The sequence below is a fragment of the Notolepis coatsorum genome (genome assembly GCF_963971535.1).
Source record: "Notolepis coatsorum genome assembly, chromosome: 12".
NCBI classification, from domain to species: domain Eukaryota; kingdom Metazoa; phylum Chordata; class Actinopteri; order Aulopiformes; family Paralepididae; genus Notolepis; species Notolepis coatsorum.
In genome coordinates this window covers 42,807,277-42,827,328 of record NC_140176.1, presented here as the reverse complement: position 1 = coordinate 42,827,328, position 20,052 = coordinate 42,807,277, and the positions used below count along the sequence as shown (strand labels likewise).

The 20,052-nt window shown below is 43.0% G+C and overlaps 1 protein-coding gene across 1 annotated transcript in view; it reads left to right on the top strand.

The window, feature by feature from the left end:
- Positions 1–18,436, top strand: part of nom1 (nucleolar protein with MIF4G domain 1) — a 30,389-nt gene extending 11,953 nt beyond the window's left edge. The window contains exons 4-11 of the mRNA XM_084325751.1: positions 1,977–2,300; positions 4,527–4,637; positions 9,167–9,337; positions 10,030–10,151; positions 11,764–11,896; positions 13,693–13,824; positions 16,101–16,210; positions 17,695–18,436. Coding sequence (XP_084181877.1) covers positions 1,977–2,300; positions 4,527–4,637; positions 9,167–9,337; positions 10,030–10,151; positions 11,764–11,896; positions 13,693–13,824; positions 16,101–16,210; positions 17,695–17,872 — 1,281 coding nt within the window. The 3' untranslated portion in view covers positions 17,873–18,436. The remainder of the gene's footprint in view (positions 1–1,976; positions 2,301–4,526; positions 4,638–9,166; positions 9,338–10,029; positions 10,152–11,763; positions 11,897–13,692; positions 13,825–16,100; positions 16,211–17,694) is intronic.
- The last annotated feature ends 1,616 nt before the right edge of the window (positions 18,437–20,052 follow it).

Genomic DNA, 20,052 nt, shown 5'->3' with positions numbered 1-20,052 from the left:
TAGCTGCTCCCTACTGCTTCCATTCCTTGTGCTAAGCTAGGCTAGCAAGTAGGCTTGGGCGGTATGACGGTATTAAGGTATACCAGGGTATTTAGAAATACCTACGGTATTGATTTTCAATACCGTCCGTCACCGTCAAAATCACAGATGCGCTTCAGTTTCTATAACAGTGAAACGGAGTTTTGAGTGTAGTGCACACACTGAGTGTAGTGCACACACTCGCCAGCAGAGGGCGAGACCGCTCTAGTGGAGCGAGTGGGTCACAACGGTGTAATGTTGCGACAGTGCTGTGAAAATACCGTAAAGCGTTGTGACGAGAGCAGTGTTGTTGTGGTCCTTGTGGAGCAATCAGTCTCTTATTATATGTGAACTAAAGAGTACAAGGTTTACACAACATCCCCCACCCGCCTTTTTATTGTATTTGTACCGTCCTGTACTATCCGCTGTCAGCTGTTTATCTCTCTCTGTGAGCTACTGAGCTTGAATAAATAGCGTTAGCTCACGTTAGTAGCGTTAGCTCTGCGGCTAATCTTGGATTACCCTGAACTAAATCAATGGCTAGGTTATAAAGCATTCGAGTAGTTTTTACTGCACATAGAAGTAGCCAAACAACGGGAGCATTTCGGGAGCATATGACCAAAACCCAGGCAATTTCTAGCCCTTAAGGAATCAAATAGTCTGCCATGGCTATAGGCTAGATGCTAACGCTAAAACGGTGCGGGCTTCTACCGGTGCGGGACGGGACTATCATTCTGAGAGCTGGCGATGATTTGTTTACTTGGTAACACGTAACACCCCCCCCCCCCCCCCCCCCCGCTGATGAAAATGAAAGTCATACCGTCAAATACCGTGCACCGGGGTATTATAACATAAAGGTTTGCCGGTTTGAAAATAAGGATACCGCCCAAGCCTACTAGCAAGCACCTGGACCTTTCTCTGGGGCTACTGGACACACTCAGTGATGAAACTGATATCAATCTTCTCATCTGCGTGCGGCTAAGTGGCGCAGTGGGCAAGGCGCTCGCCACTAATGCAGGAGATGCTGGGTTCGAGCCCCGCTCTCTGCATTGCTACCAGCTTGGCTGGTCGTTCATACAAACGCAATTGGCAGTGGTGGGAAGCTGGTGGGTGGGGACGCTGTGGACAGCGACTCCTACAGGTCGGTTGGTGCGCCTGCGCAGCAGAATCAGGAAGCGACGGGGGCGGCGTGTCCCTCCCACGCAGACCCTCGCCGCTGAGAGATCGCGCTGTGCAGGTGAAAAAATGCGACAGCTGCCTCCTCGTGTACCGGAGGGGACACGTGATGCAAGGCTTCGTCCACATTGCAGCCGGCCTGTGGGAGGCATGGCCTAACAGCGTTTGAGACAGGGGAGGGTAGAATTGGACAAAAATGCGAAATTGGGATGGGAGAAAAAGTAGATACAAAAAATAAAAAATCTTCTCATCTGACTCCCCAATATGTTGGGAATGTTCCGTCATTTTCATCCATGATATAATACCATGACAGCAAGTTACCAAAAGCAACACATGACATATGTATTCCCTCATGCAAACCACTGACATTTTGTACAATGTCCACTGCGCTCAGACTGTTTGGTGCACTGTTAAATTATTACACCATATTACAGTTTATTTAAGTTTAGTAAAAGGGAAAAAAGGGGCCGCACACAATGTAAAAATTCTTTCCTGAATCTTTTTTCTTTACAATATCTTATTTTTCCCAAACAGAACACGCATACATCCACAAAACACCAAAATCAAGAAAACAGACATCCAAAGAAAACACATACAACCGCCCAGACAACAAAAACATACAAATAAACAACAAAATAATAATAAAAAAAAAAAAAAAATCCCATGGACCCGCCATGGTCCCGCTACTCCCCAGCTGAATACTTATTTTATTCAAATGATGAAGAGAAATGCTTTTGTCCCTCTGGGGCCACTAAAATGTCCCCCCTTTTATCATTTCACAGGTGGGAGCCAATTTCTTGGAGACGGTGGTGCGGCTGTTCGATAAGGAGTACAGGAGCTCCGGTGAAGGCAAGGAGTGTGACAACCTGGTGGCCATCGTGGCTCACCTGTACAACTTCCAGGTGGTGCACGGCCTCCTCATCTTCGACATCCTGAAGCTGCTGGTGGGGGCCTACGGCGAGAAGGACATCGAGCTCGTCCTGTTTGTGCTGAAGAACGTGGGCTTCGGCTTGCGGAAGGACGACCCCCTGGCCCTCAAGGAGCTCATCTCTGACGCCCAGCGCAAGGCCAACGACCTGGGCCCCGCATTCAAGGACCAGACCAGGGTACTGCGGACACTGATGATCGTAGCGTTAGCATGTTTTATGTTGTTTGTCCGGTGGCGTGGCTACTGGCTACACGGGTAGAGCTCCGGACTCGTGATCGGAAGATCGCATTTTGGAGCCCCGGTCAAGGCCGTTGTCGGAAAGTGGTGTTGTCGTACAGCAGGGAGCACTCTGTCCTCTGGACCTGGTGGTGTTGTTGTCCAGCAGGGAGCACTCTGTCCTCTGGACCTGGTGGTGTTGTTGTCCAGCAGGGAGCACTCTGTCCTCTGGACCTGGTGGTGTTGTTGTCCAGCAGGGAGCACTCTGTCCTCTGGACCTGGTGGTGTTGTTGTCCAGCAGGGAGCACTCTGTCCTCTGGACCTGGTGGTGTTGTTGTCCAGCAGGGAGCACTCTGTCCTCTGGACCTGGTGGTGTTGTTGTCCAGCAGGGAGCACTCTGTCCTCTGGACCTGGTGGTGTTGTTGTCCAGCAGGGGGCACTCTGTCCTCTGGACCTGGAGGTGTTGTTGTCCAGCAGGGGGCACTCTGTCCTCTGGACCTGGTAGTAACAATGCTCCTGTTACGGTGATAGGGACACCGTACGTTGCAAGTGCCATCCTTCGTATGAGACCTTAAACCGAGGTCCCGACTGAATTTGGTCGTTAACCCTTTCACTGCCGCACTACCAAAACAGTTAACCCTTTCACTGCGACAATACACAGAGGGTTAACCCTTTCACATCGGTTGTGTGATAGTAAAGGGGTAACCTTCTGTCATGTGGCAGTGAAAGGGTTACAGAACCCAGGGCGCCTATCGCAAAGAGCAGGGGGTTCCCCGATGTTCCTGGACAAATTCCCAATCAGGTCTCTGACATCAAGGCCACCTAATAATCTCTCCCCACCTTAATTGACTGATATCAATCCCTGTGTCCTGAGCCGTTCAGCCATTGTGTAGTGTGATGTGTGCCTGGTCTCCGTGAATGGCAGCCATAGAGTCCACGTAGCCCAAGGTTGGGTGCTACACAGTGGTGATGAAAGAGGCGATTTCCACCCTAGGGTGTAACTGTACAAAAAAAAAACACGTTCGGTACGTACCTCGGTTTTGAAGTCACGGTTCGGTACAGGTTTTCGGTACAGTGGCTTTCCATGTTCCACTCAGGGGTGATGTAATGTGCAGTAACTAACTGTACTTGTAGGGCTGTCAACGAATATTCTATATTGAAATTAATAATAGAGTTTTGAATTCAATTCTGCACGCAAAAAAAAGTTCTGCACGTGTGTTCGTTAGTAGTTAACATACCGTTGTATTCGTTCAGTACACAGCCGTACTGAACCTTAGGTCCAGTACTCAAACGGTTTGGTACGGATACGTGTACCTTTACACCCCTACAAGTACATTGTAAATCGCCTGGAAAAGCGCTATATAATTGCAATGATCATTCATTCATTCACTCATTCACACCTGTGTGGTGTGAGGTGTGTTGAGTGATGGGATTTGCACTGTTACTACAGTTTCTAATCCACTGAGTGTCAGCAGACAAGGACGAAGGGGCGGAATTGTGACAGCTGCTGCCGTCACTGCCCAGTGGTCAGAGTGTGAATGATTCATATGAACTGTGAGAGACGGGAGTCAAACAGCTGTGATGACTAGAAGGAGTGTCTGTATTGTTCGGGGAGACGACAAGCTCAATCAGCTGACATTCTCATCCAGTGCGACATACAGTACATTCCACACACTCAAATTACACAGTACTGCATACCACTGCTTTCCTGTTAGATTAGATTAGATTAAAATCTATTGTCATTATACAGCACATTCCACACACTCAAATTACACTGTACTGCATACAGCACTGCTTTCCTGTTAGATTAGATTAGATTAAAATATATTGTCATTATACAGCACAAGTACAGTACAACGAAAAGAGGTTTGGCATCTAACCAGAGTGCAAATGTAACAGTAAAGTGCAACAGCAATATACAATGTACAGGTGATTAAAATGGGGTATAAAATATATAAAGAATCATTACTACTAAGTAATAGTGCTAATCAGATGTATGTACAGAGTTGTAGTATCAAAATATGTACAGTAATACAGGAATAAAGACACTATGGTAGTAAGTCATACCGGCTAGCAGCGTAACTAGTATTCAGCGAAGAATTTTGGCATCTCTGTGTGATTTTATGAGCAATGTATTATTTCTGGGGGCTTGTGGAACTAACGTGGCATCCCCCAAATGTGCCCCCAGGTGCGTTTCATGCTGGAAACTATGCTGGCGCTGAAGAACAACGACATGAGGAAGATTCCCGGCTACAACCCGGAGCTTGTGGAGAAACTGAGGAAGCTGCAGAGGACACTGGTAGGTTCATTCAGAAGAAGAAGATTTCGTTATTGTCGTTGCACACAAGGCAATTGAAATGTGTCTTTTTTCGCATATCCCTCCTAGTTCCACATACACACAGTCCTTTCATCAGAGAGGTCAGAGCGCAGGGTCGCCCGCAGTGCAGCACTCCTGGAGAAGTTTGGGGGTTCAGTGCCTTGCTCAAGGGCACTTAGGCAGAGATGGTGGGGCACCGTAGATGTAATACTAACCACCCTCCACTCCAGTCACCAGCTCACAGCTGGAATACACCCTCCTGTTAGTGCTGGAGATCGAATCAGCGACTTTTCGGTTACTAGCTGCTGGCCTCTTTACCTCTGGGCCGTCTTTTAATTTTTTTTGACTCAGTCATATTATTACATGGAAAGTGTTTGATATTGTTTTGACATTTCTATCATTAACACATCCAGCGCCGGAAACGCTTTCCAGCATTATTGGCCGCCATGCGTTGACCGCCAGACCACGCTGTCCAGCGTTATTGAGATCAATATTTCATTTTTTCGCCATGCCATTCATAATTCATATATACACCCGCAACGCTGCAGCTGGAGGACCCTATAGGTGACGGCAACGACGGCTCAATACCGCTGCCTGGTGGATGGTTGGGCGAGTTACACTTGCCTACAGGATGTGGCCGATGTGCGTCGATGAAAATCATCCGGCCGTCACATATCGTTGCGGGACTCCCGACAGACATTATGTACATAATGGATCGCTTTCTAAACTTAATAATCTATATGATTTCGACGTTTATTGCGACATACAAACCGGAAATGGACCTAGGCGATCGGCGTTGTGTACTTGGGATATTTCACCGCCAGTCTCATTGATCCACGGTAAGAGGAATATAACGTTATTTTCAACCCGATTGTGAGTTTCCTTGTGAGCAAACCGATCTGATCAATATATCACCCAACCTACATAAAGCATTTACTGATGATCGGGGAATTATAAACGACCCCCCCCCCCCTTTCCTTCACGCATGATGAAGCATAACGTATACCGATCATATACATTTGAATTTTTTAATATAGCGTGTATAGGGAAGAAATGCCAATCGATAATCTATATATGCGTTTAGGCCTATAACTCACGTTCTAGGAATTACTGCAGAAAACGATAAAAACATACTTATATTCTAGAAGGTATTTTTGTATGAATGTATGAATGAAAAAGTATAACGTTCCCACATCCTGAACGATAGATAATCGATGTTGAATGGGCCATAATGTCAATATAGCAATAAAATTTAAAAAGTTATAGCCCTGCAAAGAAGGTAAACATCTCCATAGGCTTACAGCGCTGGCAGAGAGGGGCATTAGATGGGCATAACCCCCGGCGGGCAATGTGTTAACTTGGAAGGGGGAAAACATTCAATGATCGTTTAAAATGTGTACTCTTTAAACTTCCCCTCTCAAAAGATTTACCTGGCCTGGCCGCGTCTAGTTTTTTACCAACGGATTTCCAGTTCTGCGATCTGATTGGCCACTGACGTTTCTGGTGCGATCTGATTGGCCACTGATGTTTCTGGTCATGTGACATGTGCGCCCAATCGCGTGACGCGCCCATTTCCGCCTCGAACAGCCTGCAAACTACCTAATGCCTAGTTCAGGGGTCGGCAATTAGGTTTGGCCACGGGCCAGATTTTCCCCAAGCCATTGCTTGGCGGGCCAGGATCAAAAACAATGGCTAATTTAATATAGTGACAAAAGACAAACGTTTTTCTCTGGTCTGCATCCCCTTAACAATTGTGTGTATTGCGCCGTACTGTATTGTACCCATTCTGCAATCTATTAAATAATGTTTTCATTCATTCATGCATTCATGAACAGCAGATCAGCTGTTGCAGATCACCGCGGCGCGTGATGAACAGATCAGAAGACAGAATGCATGAAAACACGACTCACCATACCTTGTTTGTTGTTAAGTCCTCCAAAATCCCTGCTAATGTTTGAAACATGTCACATATCCACTCGCCACCCTCCAATTCCAGATTGGCGTTGAATGCAGCTACTTTATCTGCCAACTTGAACACAGTTGTCATCATTTCCTCGTTGTTGTTGTTGTCGCCACATATTATGCAGAGAGGACATCGGCTCGGCACGCAAGAATCACCGATCTGTTGCGATAAACCTGTATTTTAAAGGGGAACTCCAACATTTTGGGAAATTAGCTTATTTAACATCTTCCCTGGAGTTAGACAAGAAGATACATACCTTTTTTGTCTCTGTGCGTGCATTTTAGCTTTGGGAATAGACGCTCCGTTAGCATAGCTTAGCTTCATCACTGGAAGTGAGGCAGGACAGTAGCCTTACAGTGCCTTACAGTGTATTGCAAGGTCTGACATTGACCAAATTTGATATGCATGACCTTGGTGGGCTCTAGGTCAACTCCTGAAAAGCGGGTCAATGTCAGACCTTGCAATCAAAAGTTAGGGGGCGCACTGAAATTATGCCAAGGGTTATTAGCCCCCTAACTTTTGATTGCAAAGTCTGACATTGACCCCCTTTTCAGGAGTTGACCTAGAGCCCACCAAGGTCATGCATATCAAGTTTAGTCAATGTCAGACCTTGCAATACACTGTAAGGCACTGTAAGGCTACTGTCCTGCCTCACTTCCAGTGATGAAGCTAAGCTATGCTAACGGAGCGTCTATTCCCAAAGCTAAAATGCACGCACAGAGACAAAAAAGGTATGTATCTTCTTGTCTAACTCCAGGGAAGATGTTAAATAAGCTAATTTCCCAAAATGTTGGCTCCTGTTTATTAAAAGAAGCGTTCCAAAGATGTTTTGTTTTTTTAACACATTTTGTTACTCACTCCATCTCGAACGCGGAAGTGAAAGTGCGTTATGGAAATATACACACGGCCCGGTGGGACTATTCCATTGGTTCTCCCAGTCCACGTGACCATTTCTAGCATTTCAATTGGCTATAGTGACAGACATGCTTTTGATGACTACCGGTAGATAGATACAGCTTCACAATAAAAGACACCCTGCCGTGCCGAGTGAATATTTCCTGTGCGTAAAATAAATATCATATTCTCAAAATAATCTGACGGGCCAGAAATTATTGCTGGCGGACCAATGTCAGCCCGCGGGCCGCCTATTGCCGATCCCTGGCCTAGTTTATCACTGGTTAAGCTTAGGCGACTCTTTCGAAGTTGGTTAAGGTTAGAGTATGGAATCGGGGCTGGTGTTCTATCGCCCTGCTCTAAGACAAACTCTAACCTTAACCAACTTCGAAAGAGTGCCTAAGCTTAACCGGTGATAGAAACAGGCGTCACACGATTGGCGCAGATGTCACACGACCAAAAACGTCAGTGGCCAATCAGATCGCAGAACACGAACGCGGAACTGGAAATCTGTTGGTAAAAGTAATCAGGCGGCCTGGCGTGACTCATACTCTCACCCTAGTAGTTTATCCCACAGCCAGTAGGTGGCGGTAAGGGCATTGTGCCCTCTAAATGGCAAGCATTATGATGCGCCTTCAGACCCAATCGTTTCCTTCTCTGCTAGATGAATGAATGTTACATTCACTTATGCCAGCAGGGGGCCTCAGCGTCCCACTCTACAGCCTCTGGAGTGCAGTATAGTTGCAGGTGTTTGATGGTGCGTTTAGGCTACATTCAGACTGCAGACAAAAGTGGCCCAAATCTGATTTATTTTCTCATATGTTATTCAGATCAGATTTTTTCACAACAGTGTGAACAGCACAAATCGGTGGGACGGTACAAAACAGATTTAGGGATGATCCCGGGACAGTAGATGGGGGAAAAGGCTGAATTAATACATAACCAAAAATAGTTTTGGTTTCGATCTGGGATGGTTCTTCATCAATTCAGTTCTTCAAACAAAAGAATGTCTTTGTGTGGTAAAGTTAGTGGGAGGCTAGGAGCAGCACAGCTGAAAGCATCCAGTTTTTCTCCTGTAACATGTTATGTATTCAATGCTAAAGATATGTCATATTTTATGTATTCAATACTAAAGATATATCATACTTTATGTATTCAATACTAAAGATATATCATACTTATGTATTCAATACTAAAGAATCTTTAGTATTGAATACATAAGTATGATATATCTTTAGTAAAGATATATCATACTTTATGTAGTCAATACTAAAGATATATCACACTTTATGTATTCAATACTAAAGATATATCACACTTTATGTATTCAATACTAAAGATATATCATACTTTATGTATTCAATACTAAAGATATATCATACTTTATGTATTCAATACTAAAGATATATCACACTATGTAGTCGATACTAAAGATATATCATACTTTATGTATTCAATACTAAAGATATATCATACTTTATGTAGTCAATACTAATGATATATCATACTTTATTTAGACTTACATTTTGGACAAATATAAGGAAGTTTAGGAACGGTGGTGACATCGACTTTATTCTAAGCTCTGACTTGAACAACAAGCGACCTGGTTATTAACCAGTGCACGTGACTAATCCGTGGTCAATGTGTAACTCAGATCCACCAGAGTGCGGGGGGCAGTGATGTGAAGCTGAGGGTCTCTCTGGAGAATCTCTTGGCAGCGGAGCAGGTGGGCCGCTGGTGGATCGTCGGCTCCTGTTGGAGCGGAGTGCCCATGATCGCTGACCAAGGGACCAAGGCCTCAAGAGAGACCACCGCTGGGGGACAGGTACAGTTGTGTGTGTGTGTGTGTGTGTGTGTGTGTGTGTGTGTTTTCTTGCAGCTCGATCTCGCTTAAAATATGTAAATGTAAATTTACAAATAAGTACATATAATACATATTGCATTTATTTTTACTTTTAACATTTGGGTGTCATAGTCTAGTGGTGAGCCAGCGCACTGTTTTTTTGGGGGGGAGGGGGGGACTTTCACAGATACAAAAGGTAAATATATTACTTATGGTTATAACATAACATACATTATGTAAATGTTTTCCTGTGATCGATTAGTACTTTATTTACGTTTTCTGACGAGACCGTGTGTGTGTGTGTGTGTGTGTGTGTGTGTGTGTGTGTGTGTGTGTGTGTGTGTGTGTGTGTGTGTGTGTGTGTGTGTGTGTGTGTGTGTGTGTGTGTGTGTGTGTGTGTGTGTGTGTGTGTGTGTGTGTGTGTGTGTGTGTGTGTGTGTGTGTGTGTGAACAATGACTATGAGGTTGGAGTATAGTCTGTATGTATGTTTACCTGTGTGGCCTCTGTCAGAATGTGAGTTGTTGTTATGTCCCTGCGCTGGTAACCACATCAAAATACACATCCTTTGTATATCTGTATACATTGCCAAAGAAAAGTGATTGTGATCCTGACCTACACGCTTGTCACACCTGTTGTCATTGCTTTCCTTTGCCTCCTCTGCCCGTCCCCTCAGTTCAGTGCCAAGGTGTTAGACCTGGCCAGGAAGCAAAGGATGAACACTGAGATTAGGAGGAACATCTTCTGTGTGATCATGACCAGCGAGGATTACCTGGACGCCTTCGAGAAATTGTTGAGGTTTGTTATATTACATTTTGAACCTCCTGTATAATATACAGTGATTATCCAGTCATTTGTTAAAGCTGCACCGGGTAGGAAAGAATTACATCTACAATAAATAGTTACAAATGTTAGAATATTGTTTATAATCTCGTCACAAATCCCCCAAAACACCATTTGAAACAAAGTGAACCAATATTGCTCTTAGATGAAGCTTCTTTGTGCAGTAAAGGTGGTGGGAGGGTAGGAGCACCACAGCCAAACGGATCACTTCTAGTTTCAAACAGAGATCCAGGGATCCAGTTTTTCCCTCTTGTAACTCTCTATGTATACATTACTAAAGATATACCATACTTTATTTAGACTTTTCATAGGTTTATTTTTTCTGCCCAAAACTACTCTGTGCAGCCTTAACCAAAAGATGGAAACAATGTTCTGAGATGAGCTGTGTAATATGACGTGATAGAACCTGTTTCGCTTCCATGATTTGACATATTTCCGAATGAAACGAGCTCCGAGGGACAAGGCTGCACTGAAGGTCAGCTCGACTTTAAATGAATATATAAACCAAACTATAAATGAGAGTGCCAGTGATTAGCCTCCACGCCATCGCCGAGGACCAAGAGAAATAAAGTTTTATACGATGAGAAGGTGGCAAGTGGGATTCTTTAATTTTTTTCATTTGATGGAGTATTTATGTGTGCCCCCAAAGTGCAGCATGGCAGAGAGTTTCTTTTTCAATCGCTGATGGTTTGTCCCCGCCCCCTATCCTTTAGCCACGCCCCATTTCATGACTCATCCATCATTTGTCGTACAGTCTTGTGGGAGGCGCCATTGCACTCGGCAGAGAGTTCCTCTGTCATTGGTGTAGGTTAGCCCCCCCCCCCCCCCCCCCTATCGGACATGGCATGGAGGTCAAGTGCACATGTGTGAAGGTGTGTGTGTGTGTATGTGGATGCATGTGCGCACACGGTTGCAGCTATTGCGGATTGGCGCTTGTTGGCATGCTTTGGTATGTTGGTCCAGTAAAATGGGTGTGAAATGAAAGGACAGTTCTTTTCAGTTCACGGGCACTTTAAGAACCCCTGACTGATGTTCCAATTTCAATCAGTCCAACTGTGGTATTGGTTTAAGGTGAGATGGTTATTTACGGTCTGTTGATACAGAAATGTGTTTTGTGTCAACACACAATACTGCTTTACAAAAATGAAAAACACATGACAACCATGTTACAGAATAGACATACAAGACATCAGAGAAATAATGTAATTAACCCCTTCATTCCCTCCCAACCAACGTTATTCATTTGATGTGGCACAGTCCCATAAGTCCAAGGTTATTTTGTATTGCACAGCCCTTTTATATTGCCCTATCCCGCCTAGGTTGCGACCACATTTCACGTAGGTTGCGACCACATTTCACGTAGGTTGCGACCACATTTCTATCCTACTTGTTAAGTAGGCTTATTGAATGTGGTACAAATAAAAACATATATATATCTTTTCAGTTTCCACTTGGGGGATCTGAAGCTGAGGGTAGCAGCTTGTATTCTGTGTGTAATACATGTGAGATTTCATACAAGATTTGGTATGAAAGCAAACTGAGATCGTACCATTGTTTGTTTTTAAAGGATGGGTTTGAAGGACCAACAGGAGAGGGAGGTGGTCCACGTGCTGATGGACTGCTGTCTGCAGGAGAAGACCTTCAATGCCTTCTACGCCGTCCTGGGGGGGAAGTTCTGCACCCACAACAGACGCTTCCAGGTACACTAACCCAGTGGTTCTCAGCATGGGCCTTCCGGGGGGGTCCCCCAGAGTAATTGGGACTAGTTCAATTTCACTCTTTCATTCACTAGACGTTAGAGTGACTATTCAGGATGTCATAATCAATAGGAAATCTATTACAATCTTTTTTAAATTTAAATTATTTATATTTTTCATCGATTTTAATGACCGAAATCTATTACAAATTGTCCGGGAGTTTTTAATATAAATTCTCAGCAAATGTTATGCCTGTCTATATGCCAATTTTATGCAAATTTTATGCCTATGTCTATTTAGTGTCAACATCACTGCTGTGAAGCACTTTGGGCTGCAATTCTTGTATGAAAAGTGCTATACAAATAAAGTTTATTATTATTATTATTCTGTTCATAGGTTTCACTTTCTCCGCTGTTATCTCAGTGTAGTATAGACTGCTGTGGAATCGTATCTAACATTAAACTAATATGTTCAGATGAGGTTCCCTGTGACAAATCTTATCCAATGGGGGCTCACAGCCTGATGTGTGTCAATGTGGGGGTCCTTGACCTGAAAAAGGTTTAGAAGCACGACACTAACCCTCAACCGCGTTAGAGCTATGTTTGTTGACATCCATACGGTTAAGTACAGCTCTGTGAAAAGATGGGAAGGGAAAAAGGAAATAAAGCCTGAAATATGTGACATCGCAATGACATCACACATTTCAGCCCTTTAACTCAATAACTCTCAAACCAAATGGATTTGTTCAAGATCATTTATAGTCATGGGCATATGTGTGAGATTACCAGGCTTAATAAATCTGCGTTGTTGTTTTTGCGGAGTGTTCCTTTAATGCGCCTATGAGACCCAATACAATTAGTTACGGGATACCCCTCGTTTTGATTCTTGCTATTCTGAGCGAGGTCGTACTCCCGACTGCTCGCAACTGTAATTAACGTTGTACAGCGATATGTGTCGTGTTATTGGAGAGCTCCTCGGAACATGTAAACACACTTATTGAAGTTGATTACTGGCGAGGATGAGTGTGTGGCGAGGGATGAGCACGGCCACCCAGACTGCGCCTCGTCCGTCACCGGGCCGCGGCCCAGAGTTCACCCCGCCTGTGTGGGAGCCTCTCACACCTCATGTTGTTTGTCTCAAACTGTGACTACAAACAATAGGAGGAACAGCTCTCTTCCTCCCCAAGCTTGTCCTGAAGGCCCGCCGGCCCATATCACAAACTGATAACCATTGTGCCCCCCCCCCCCCCTCCCCCTCATCAAAGAGCACCAGCCAGAACTGCCCGGGAACGTTTGCTTTTCACATGTAAACTGCATCAGGAGGAGAGAGTTACCAGTCTAGAGAGGTTTATTCCCATCTTTTCATGTGTCCTTTGTTGTTTTTGGGAGATATGAACGCTATATGATTCGGGGCAGATGATTGGAATTTACTCTATTTAATCGATCACCACATCACAACACACATGTGATTTTGTGTTTATGAGTTTGAGTGAATGTAAGTGAAATCGGGGGGTAGATGCAATTGTTGGACATCATCTGCAGCCTAGCTATGTGCCAGCAAGCTGGGGACGCTGTCACGGCTAAATATTTGCCTCTGGAGCAGGGAGGGGTTCAGTGCCTCTGAACACTGTGATAGGAATGGGCACATCGAGAGACATCGAACCTCTGACCTTCTGTTAGGGGAGTCTTATGCCTATCATAGGACGTTTCTGTTTGCTGAATTGATCAGAGGAATTCCGTCCTGATCTTTTCTGTGTTTGTGGATCCAAACGGTCACATTTCTCTGTTGTATTTCCTTAGATGACTTTCCAGTTCAGCCTCTGGGATAAGTTCAAGGACCTGGACAACCTCCCCAGCAGCACCTTCAGTAACCTGGTCCAGCTGGTCACTCACTTCCTCCAGAAGAAGTGCCTCTCGCTCTCCATACTCAAAGTACGTGCAGCGATTCAGCCCTGTGCCAATTTGATCGTGTGAATTCATGAAATCTTGAGATTTTTTTATAGCAACCTTTGGAAACTGTAATATGTACAGGGGTACTCAAACTTTTTTATACCATGACCCCATTTTATAAAAAAAAAAAATGCGACCCCCACACTTAACACTTTCAGCACCAGCAGGGGGCGCACGATTTAGTGCTTGAATGCCCAGCATCCACTTCAATGTTAGCGTTAATAACGCCTAATCTATGTTTTAAATTATGGCTATGTGTCTAATATGCCCGTCGCTTATCAATGACTCATTTTCCAGTCAACATTGTCGAAGCGGATTGTTTTTTTATCGGTTCATTTCCGTTTTATAGCATTTTGAAAAGCCCTCGTTTTCAAGGAAAATAAAAAGATTCTGTGATAAACGCCCTGTACTGGAATATTCTAGAACGTTGTCATTTTTCTGCCTATTTATGAATCGTTTTCAAATAAACGCTAGATTATCGATAGTATATGTGTACGTATGCACGCTGCAAGCTTATATCTCCGTGAAAACAGGTCTGATTATCCTAAGACTGGTAAAATAGATTCCTTACCTGAGATCAGATGTTATCCAAAAAGATCATTCCAATTCGTGATCGCCATTCCAAAAATCGATCGCTTTTATTGATCCAACGCTACATACTGTAAACACATATTCCATGCTGTTCTGATGGTCCACAATGAATCCGATCGGCTCGGGGTACATGCCTGAGAAGTAAAATGTGGATTCCGGATTTTTCTTTTCTCATCCATTTTCATTGAGTCCATTCCAAAAGGGTGCATTACCATCTGGGAGACGATAGGGAGCGGTTTTTTCACATCTGAGCTCCTAATGGGGCTGGTTTACCAACGGGAGACTCCGTTGATGAAATATGAATTCAGAGCGTAATTAAAAAAAAACGCAAATTGTCGTGGTGGGCATTCAGGGGGCGTGCTGATAACACGTGTTATGGGCATTCATAGTGTTAATGTATCGCGTAATTTCAACGTGGAATTAAGGAATATCAAAATAAAAGCACACGTTGTTGAACTTGATCATGCATATTTATTAGAACATTTTATTACAGCACTATGTTATTGTATTATTGTAGTCCTGCATGTTATCAACAAATGTGCATGCTGTGTGAATTTATGTGTGCCATTATTACTGTCAAAATTGTAATAATTGTGGAATATTCCTATAATGAGGCTGTATGTGTACATCACCTGAATTTCCCCAAGGGGATTAATAAAGTATCCTATCGATCTATCGATCAATACACATTTATAAAACGAGGCATATTTAGCCAAAATATTTGACTTGCCAATGCGCGACCCCACTGTCACCTACCCACAACCCCACTTTGGGTCGTGACCCGTAGTTTGCGAACCGCTGGTATAATAGGTATGCAAATGTGACTGGGCCGATTCAGTTGGCAACAGTTGAATATATGCCGTTGAAGCCTTACACCAAGGTATGACTTCACAGCGTTATGTTTATGACGTCATTGAATAGAGGAACACAATGATATTTGATTCATATTGATTAACAATTTTACAGATCAGTCAGCTAAATGACTAAATATAAAATGAACAGAACTTGTAAGTTGCTTTGGATAAAAGCGTTCAGCTAAATGACTTAATGTAAAATGAACAACTTGTAAGTTGCTTTGGATAAAAGCGTTCAGCTAAATGACTAAATGTAAAATGAACAAAACTTGTATTTGCTTTGGATAAAAGCGTTCAGCTAAATGACTAAATGTAAAATGAACAGAACTTGTAAATTGCTTTGGATAAAAGCGTCCGCTAAATGACTAAATATAAAATGAACAGAACTTGTAAGTTGCTTTGGATAAAAGCGTCAGCTAAATGACTAAATATAAAATTAACAGAACTTGTAAGTTGCTTTGGATAAAAGCATCAGTCAGCTAAATGACTAAATATAAAATTAACAGAACTTGTAAGTTGCTTTGGATGAAAGTGTCAGCTAAATGACTAAATATAAAATTAACAGAACTTGTAAGTTGCTTTGGATAAAAGCTTCAGCTAAATGACTAAATATAGAATGAACACAACTTCAAAGCCGTATTTCCACATAATTTCGATGCATCACAACGCTTTAATAAAAAAAAAAAATGCCACCTTTATACAACATACTGTATCGCGTTATTACTTCCGCTGATAGTTATGCCTGTTCAATGTCGCTCATGTTGATTTGGTTGATTGACTGAAACCATCTCTGTGTCTCTTCTTCCCACCCAGGTGATAGAGTTCGGTGAGCTGGATAAACCCAAGGTCCGGCTCCTGCGCCAGGTGCTGACAAAGCTGCTGAAGGAGACTGAGCCTGAGGATCTAGCCACTATATTTGGAAGGTGAGCGTGTTATCGTGCCTTATTACGTACTACCCGATTTTGTAACATATCATTTAATATTTATATTAAAGGTGCTGTAAGTGGTATTTTTTTTTTATTTTTTTTTTTATACATGTTAAATAGCTCTACATTCCGATATCCATCACTGATATAGAGTGTGTAGTCAGTAACATGGGTATCTCAGTCCCTCTGCGCTACAGTAAACAGAGAATACATTTCTGGTATCCCTTCCAACTTTATCCAATCAGGAGAGAAAACCCTAGATATTATTTACTTATTTCAAGAAATCTTGCCAAGCCAAATTTTCTGGCAAATTTACTTGTTTCAAGCACACGTTTGTTTTTATTTCTTGTTTCTGCCAGACCATTTTTGCAGTGTGGAGTTCTCTCTCCTGATTGGATAAAATTGGAACGGGATACCAGGAAATGTATTTTCCGTTTAATGCAGAGCGGAGGGACTGGGAGACCCATGTTATTGACCAAACACAGTGATGGCTGTCGGAATGTAGAACTATTATTTGAACATTTAGACGACTTATTTTAACAAAGAAGATACCACTGACAGCACGTTTAATTAATGGGGTGGGGGTACCAAAAACGACTTTAGAAGATAGAGTTCAAGGTAGAATAGCAGGATACTTTCTCCTTTCCGTCACTCAAACGTTTCAAGAAATGTTTCCCCCGGCTCTTGTCCATTAAAGGTACAATCCGGGATTTAGTCGACTATCTGAATTTCATTCATTAATACCCACATGGGTTCATGAAGACTTTGACTTGTAGATGGGAAATAAGGTTTTTCCGAACCTTCTCAGCTCATCACAACTCAAAATATAGGCCTGTTTTACAAACATTGAAAAATGTTGTTTCATGGTACATTTTATAGCCTTCCAAGGTCATGTAGAGATCATGTTTACTTGTCACATGTTGTCAGTCCTTGTATGATAAACCTCAGAGTGAAATAAAGTACATTCAATCCAATGAATCACTCAATGTAAACAAAGTTAAGATTAGGAGTGGGTCTAGGACTTCAAAGCGCCAACAGTAATAATCAGCGAATAATTGGAAATGTCGCTCTTCCAGCGCACAAAGTTTCAATGCAGTGGGTAAATGAGAGCTCTGTGGTAGATTCTCATGACTCAATGTCCTTGTCTGAGAAGAACTGATTTTCCAAATTAATGTTGGATTATTATTTATTACTTATGCGGACATAGGCAAATTTAAGGTTAAAAACTAAAAACAAGTAGAACAAAGCATTTAAATATTGATTTTGGGATTTATTACCAAGCTTTGAAGCATTCCGGTCAGTCCTAAGTGGGTCATACCGCTATCACAGATTGGACCTTTTTAAAAAAAAATCTCTTCTTTCTTTCTTTTTCTTTTTCTTTTTTACCTGGTCACCTCTTGTAAAAGCCATCACTCTAAAGTGCTTTAGCACGTACGTGAAAGTCCCGAATCAATGTCCCTCATTGTCTTCCCGTCCACCAGGATCTCAGGAATTCCCAAGCTAGGAATGCTGCGGGAGGGCTTGAAGCTTTTCATAAGCCACTTCCTGCTGAAGAACGCCCAGTCGCAGGGTCCAGCTGAGCAAGCAGCGCTGCTGTCGGAGCGCGCCCAGGTCGCCACCAACGCCATGGAGGCCAAGGAGGCCAAGCTGAAACTGTAAAAGAAATGCGCACACACGTGCACGGACACAAACACGCCAGCCAACGCCGCGAGAGAAGATCTTTGGACAAAAAAGGGTCTGTTGGGGGGGATCAAATGACTCATGAATATGAAATAAAACAGACCAGGAGTTTACCTATACATTTGGAACACTTTACTGGATATTTTTTTCTTTTTATATAGATATATTTTGTTGCACCTCCCAGTGAACGTTTCTCATGGACATTTTCACACGTGAAAGATCACAGAGATGCCTTCAAAGACATCCCACTCGGCACTATTTATATAATCGGATGCTCTGGCCGTGATTCAGTGCATTGCATATTTCTGCCATTTCATCGTTGCCGTGTAACAACAATTAACAACATTGTTAGTGTATTTGTGTGTTATGACAAAGTGATAAGTGATGCCGCAATATCACAGAGATGTCTCACGCGTTACAGTAACCAGACATGACCTCAGTGTTGGATGCTTATACTGTATATTTGTACATAAACTGTGGGTCAAATTGAAAAAAAAATAATAATGTTTTATATTACCATGGCAATAGTATACAGAGTCTTAAGAGGTGAAAGTTATGTTTTACTAAAAAAAATAAACGTTGGGAGCTCTTCTGGCGGCAATAAAAACCTTTTTGCATAGATCTTTTGAGTTATTTCGGGAGGGAAGGTGTTTTAAATGTATGTTTCCCAGCAGTTAAAACACTAGGTTGTGGTTTTCCACATCTGCCCTCTTGGAGGCAGTGTGCAACAGTAAGTAATCCAGTTCTGTCCAGGCATCTGGGCCTCGTCTGTTCGTCTTGAGCAAATATATTTACACTCCGATAAGGAATAAAGCATGTGTTCACTTTCTCAACCCCCCCCCCCCCCCCCCCCCAGATTCACCAGTGATTATTATTTGTAAGTTGCCTCGTTTCCAGTTCCTAGTGTTTTTGAGCGTAGTATTGGTGTTTGCCTTTTGTGAATAAGGAGGTGCTACCCGAGCACAATGTAAACAAGAGCGAGATAGAATGGGAACTGTTGTTCATTCACACCGCTCTCTCACGTCCAAATGAGATGACCGGGGGCTTTGATAGCAGGCTAGTCTTTGTTTGCTCGCTGACACCAGCGTCCGCCCGCATGGTTAGCATAGCAGAGTGGCTCTGTTACATTTGATGCTTGCTATACTATTAATTAGCTACACATTAAAATGGCCCTCATCAATCTGAGGGAAGAGAGTGATCAGAGGGTGAGAATCGGCCACCGAGGTCATAGGAAACATCCCTCACTCGCTCGCATACTAACCCTGTGTAGCCTCTCGAACGGAGTTATAAAACCATTATAGGGGGTAGCATCATAAAATGTTTCACAAATGACGCTTAGCATATCGCTGCGAAGATTCTGGAGATGCCGGATGAGCTTCAGGGATGTTCCGTAAAATAACATTCAGTGAACTAAGAACATTATTGTCTCTAACACATTGCCCGCCGGGGGTATTGCCCATCTCATGCCCCTCTCTGCCAGGGCTGTAAGCCTATGGAGATGTTTACCTTCTTTGCAGGGCTATAACTTTTTAAATTGTATTGCTATATTGACATTACTATGGCCCATTCAACATCGATTATCTATCGTTCAGGATGTGGGAACGTTATACTTTTTCATTCATACATTGTTGTGTTAATACCTTCTAATCTAGAATATAAGTATGTTTTTAATCTTTTCTGCTGTAATTCCAAAAACGCTAGTTATAGGCCCAAACGCATTATATAGATTATCGATTGCCGTTTCCCCCCCATACACGCTACACCAAAAAACTCAAATGTATATGATCGGTATACATTATGCCTCATCATGCACGGAGGAAAGGGGGGGGAGGTCGTTTATAATTCCCCGATCATCAGTAACTGCTTTATGTAGGTTGGGTGGATATATTGATCAGATCGTTTGCAAACAAGGAAACGCACAATCGGGTTGAAAATAACGTTATATTCCTCTTACCAATGAGACTGGCGGTGAAAGATCCCAATTATACGACGCCGATCGCCTAGGTCCATTTCCGGTTTGTATGGCGCAATAAACGCCGAAATCATATAGATTATTACGTTTAGAAAGCGATCCATTATTTACATTTAGTCATTTAGCTGACGCTTTTATCCGACAGCGAAAGATTGGACGGGATTCGGCTGTCCTAACTGGGGTGGGT